This window comes from Nansenia antarctica (assembly GCF_963989245.1).
Source record: "Nansenia antarctica genome assembly, chromosome: 8".
Classification (NCBI taxonomy): Eukaryota; Metazoa; Chordata; class Actinopteri; order Argentiniformes; family Microstomatidae; genus Nansenia; species Nansenia antarctica.
This window is the reverse complement of record NC_137678.1, coordinates 10,084,385-10,089,384: the sequence shown is the minus strand read 5'-3', so window position 1 is coordinate 10,089,384 and position 5,000 is coordinate 10,084,385. Positions and strand designations below refer to the sequence as shown.

Here is a 5,000-nt window from a genome sequence, read left to right as displayed (position 1 = left end):
TGCCTCCTTCTAATCCATTTGTTCAATTTGTTTACAAAGTCCGGTAGTGGAAAGCAGAACAACGCATTTGTTACTTCACATCCCGCTAGCCATGTTTTCTTCTCATACCAACCCCTCGTAAATCCTCGGTTATACGATTTTCCAATTTCCCCTGCCTTTGTATAAACTTGCTTTATAATTAAATTTGGTCTGGGTGGTCCTAATTCCTTTACTGTTAATTTCTCCTGGTTGCTACGACGGCTGAACGGTGTTTCTTTTAAAGATTCAACCGAGTTGTTCAGAACATTACTAGCCATGGTGAAGCAGGTGAACGAACGTGACGCCGGCCGTATGACATGACGTAAGCACGTACGATTCTTTGTGCATGTCCCAAAACCCCATAGACAAATGACCGAATGGCCTGAAGTTACCAAAATAGATTTTACATGCAAGTCTACGAGAACAGCCTAGTGCAATTTCGAGTAGAGTAAAAGTTGCCCTGAAAGGGGCGGGACTTGAAGCTGATTGGAACATACTCCACAGAACACTAGCTGATTGGACTATGATATACTCCACAGAACACTAGCTGATTGGACTATGATATTCAGAAGCAACACTGTCTAGAAGTCATAGAAAAAAATCTCTCTCTTCTCCCTTTGGTGGGGCATTGTCCAATTGCCCCTAATGAACCAGCCTCCCCTGTGTGTGTGTGTGTGTGTGTGTGTCTGTGTGTGTGTGTGTGTGTGTGTGTCTGTGTGTGTGTGTGTGTGTGTGTCTGTGTGTGTGTATGTGTGTGTGTGTGTGTGTGTGGGCGCACGCATGCGTGTGTGTGTGCGTTTGGCTTGCATTCGGCGTGCGATCGGCTTTTGTGTTTGCGTCACATGGACCCGTGTTGGAGAGTGTGTGACAGGGTTTCCGTTAGAAAAATTTGCCGTCGGACATCGTGTCCGGGAAGAATTCGATTTACCGGACAAACGTGATATATTCCGGTCATCATATTAAAATATAATAAAAAAAAATTTTTTCAAAATCATATTTCTTTTTTTCAAATCTAATATAGCTGTTTGTCGCGGTGATTACTGTTGTGTAGCGGCCTATATATGCCATTTAATGTCTATTTCTCATCCGATACGATTAGATGCGAGCTATATAATATATAATAATATAACATGATTTGACGCATGCGCGCTATGCCATGCGTCAAATCCAGCGCTGAACGGGCGCCTCACTGGGAACTGAACAGACAGCATCGATCAATGAACGGACTCCACATTACGTTAACTGAAGTTTGTTAAATTGTTTGGGATTAATGTGAGTTTTCTATTTTCTCTTTCCAGTTTTACCCTTTTTTTAAAATCAATAAAACAACGTCATTTCTATAACCAGGTCTCGCTGGTTGGGAAGGCATTTCGTTTAGCTCGGGAGTATGACAATGGGGAGAACATAACTGTTTATTGAGAAACAATTGATAGGCAGTCTGGGATACGTATATAAAGAAATACCACAATGTCTAGATGTATAACATTTTATTGAACAGTAACAGTGCAAGCATGTAGGCTTCTGGCGTGACACGGCTAGCCTAATTTCCGTTCATATGCCTTTTATCAGATAAAATAAAATAGAATAAAACTCTTTGAAAATAAATAGGCTTTAAATTAACTTGCAATGCGTATAGGCTAATTTCCGTTCGATGTTACAGCCTAGGCTATGCCTTTTCTCAGATAGATAGGGGATAGCCCTGTAAGCTCATACGGGTCTGTATGTCGTCCTGAAGACCGGCTGTTAGATCATATCGCTGAAGTTTGTCTCCATCTTAGTGTAAATGTTGTCCGTTTTGTTTGTTATCCTTGTTATTGTGCGATAAAGTTAAAGCGCTCCGCTTCGGGACACCATTTTCAGCTGAGCACCAAACACACACACACACACACACTCGTGTAACACTGCCCGAGAGAGAAGGACCCGCCCCCTTTAGTTAGCCTATAGCCTATAGGCTAACTAAAGGGGGCGGGTCCTTCTCTCTCGGGCAGTGTTCTGTGTGTGTGTTTGGTGCTCAGCTGAAAATGGTTAGAGGGAATTATTTTCACCGGACATTTATGTCCGACGAGTTTTCAACTTGTCGGACTTCCACTAATTTTACCGGACAAAGACCGGTAATTACCGGTTAACGGAAACCCTGGTGTGTGAGTGTGTCTATTGAGAGGATTATGAGTCACCGGCGCAATATTGCACACCTGCATGAAAACACTCACACACACACACACACACACACACATACGTAACATGAAGCAGATCTGACGGATGTGGAAGTGAGAGAGAGAGAAGCGTCTGATGCGACTCATCACAGCCTCTATGGTGGGGGGTGTGGCCTCTGTGGTGGGAGCGTAGCCTCTGTGGTGGGGGTGTGGCCTCTGTGATGGGGGGTGTGGCCTCTGTGATGGGGGATGGGCGTGTGGCCTCTGTGGGGGGGGTGTGGCCTCTGTGGTGAGGGTGTGGTCTCTGTGGTGGGGGCGTGGCCTCTGTGGTGGGGGTGTGGCCTCTGTGGTGGGGGGTGTGGCCTCTGTGGTGGGGTTGTGGCCTCCGTGGTGGGATTGTGGCCTCCGTGGTGGGGGGTGTGGCCTCTGTGGTGGGGGTGTGGCCTCCGTGGTGGGGGGTGTGGCCTCTGTGGTGAGGGTGTGGTCTCTGTGGTGGGGGCGTGGCCTCTGTGGTGGGGGTGTGGCCTCTGTGGTGGGGGGTGTGGCCTCTGTGGTGGGGTTGTGGCCTCCGTGGTGGGGTTGTGGCCTCCGTGGTGGGGGGTGTGGCCTCTGTGGTGGGGGTGTGGCCTCCGTGGTGGGGGGTGTGGCCTCCGTGGTGGGGGGTGTGTCCTCTGTGGTGGGCGGTGTGGCCTCTGTGGTGGGGGGTGTGGCCTCTGTGGTGGGGGGGTGGCCTCTGTGGTGGGGGGTGTGGCCTCTGTGGTGTTAGAACAGTGAGTCACCGGTCTCTCGGAGAGAGAGGGGGCGTCTCCTTGGCAATGCCTCTGACGTCTCCCTATTGGCAGAGGCGCCCCGTCCATAGAGGCAACCAAGGCAATTGCTTGGGGCCACCAAACAAAAAGGGCCTCCAAATTTTTTTCCCAAAATTTTTTTTTTTCTCATTTTTTTTTCCACATTTTTTTTTTTTCCAGATGGGAGTGTTACATTAGTTTTCTTAAGATAGGATAATAAATAAATCTGTTCAATGGGCATTTGCCAAAGTAGCCTACTGTTAATCAGTATTTATCCTGTATAGAATAGAATAGAATAGACTTTATTGTCGTTGTACAGTTGCCTATACAATGAAATTGTAGTGGCTCTTCCGAAGGTGCAAAAAAACAGAAAACATATTCACATATTCACAAACATATACACATATAAGATAAACATTTATGAACATGTCTTATGTCTACTGTTCAGTGTCTACTGTATGGTGTATATGAAGATGTTATGACGTTTTATCATGAAAATAATGAACAGCAAGCTAGATCCAAAACTAGGGCCGGTGGAGGAGGGCAATTGTCACATTGGACATTTATTGAATAGAACAGTCAAACTTGGCGACGTACAAAAATAATCCATAAGCGATCAAAACCAGAAAAATAACAAACAATGCGTATAGAATATGCGTATAATGCGGTCAACAAAAATACATCGCTCCCCTCTCTCTCCACTACCACCATGCAAGGTGCGCAGGTGCTTAAATTACCTTGCAATATCACCCCCCATAACCATATGACTTCTCAATACGGTGATCTAGGCAATAAACAAACAATCAAAGTAAACTCACAATAAACCCATTAGCCTGTTATACTAAATACCCCCTAAATCATATTCATACCTCCTACAACACCTCAGGCCTTTGGGTCGGGTGGTTCATGGAGGCAGACTGAAAGGACACACATTCATTGCCTATTTCATAAATGTTCTCCATATAACGACCTCGATCATTGATCGGCAACGACACTATATAATTGTTTGCCTGACTGGCAATCGGATTTGGGCAGTCTGGGGATTTACACGGCAAATCAAATGAAGAACTACAAATCCCTGATGACAGGGAGATGACGTATGACTGCTCTGATGAATCAACCCCTATTTCATTATTTTCTCTATATAGCGACGTCGATCATTGATCGGCAACGACACTATAATATAGTTTGCCTAACTGGCCATCGGATTTGGGCTCCTAATATCTAAAAAGCACTACGGTTTTCTTATTTTATCGGATTAAAGTAGCGAAGACCAGAAATTCCCATTGACCGCCAGTCAAACTTCTCCCCTTCTATCACCCAAAAAGGGGCGTGATCATTCTGATGACAGGGAGATGACGCGCAATTGCTCTGATGAATTGTAGTTTATTGATAGCTGGCTAGTCTCGCGGTGCCAGCCGTTTCCACTTCCGCTTTGCTCTCGCTCCAAACGTCTGGAGACCTTTATCCATAGAACGGATTCTATGTGCCGCCCGGAGCGAGCGGCAAATCTAGGACACTGATAGGCCGGACCGATGGGAAGCACCGCCCCCCGGTCCTTCTCATTGGTTCAGCGGGGCAGTTTTTTTTTTAAAGTTAACTATTCATTTGTTACGTATTTATTTGACATCTGGGTACAAAATATAAATAGTTAATACATCATGTAGCCTATATTAAAGCCTTTAAAAATGATTCATGATAAGATCCATCATTTACATGCATCATTTACATGCTCCATGTTGCATGTAATTTGTATGCTACTTGTGGTCCAGTATGTCGCAATGTGTACTAGGTGTGCTACTGTACCTGTGGTCATGTACTGTTTTTACTGTTTTTATGTAATGTGCTTTGCATGTTTTTATGTGCTTTTATTATGTCAAATGTAATTGTTGTATTGTGGCTGTCTTGGCCAGGGCTCCTTTGTAAAAGAGACGCTAGTCTTTCAGACTGTTTTTTTTACTTACACACACACGAGCGCGCGCATATGCGCGAACTTCGTAAAACCGTATTATATTTTAGTGTCAGGGAAATAAATACATTT

General features: G+C 45.1%; 1 protein-coding gene across 1 annotated transcript in view; it reads right to left on the bottom strand.

The window, feature by feature from the left end:
* LOC308163830 (netrin-4-like) overlaps positions 1 to 5,000 on the bottom strand; it is a gene marked incomplete at both ends in the record, with an annotated part of 33,502 nt that overhangs the window by 19,598 nt on the left and 8,904 nt on the right. Inside the window, one exon of the mRNA XM_080538016.1 lies at positions 2,255 to 2,925. Within this exon, the coding sequence (XP_080394142.1) occupies positions 2,255 to 2,925 (671 nt within the window). The remainder of the gene's footprint in view (positions 1 to 2,254; positions 2,926 to 5,000) is intronic.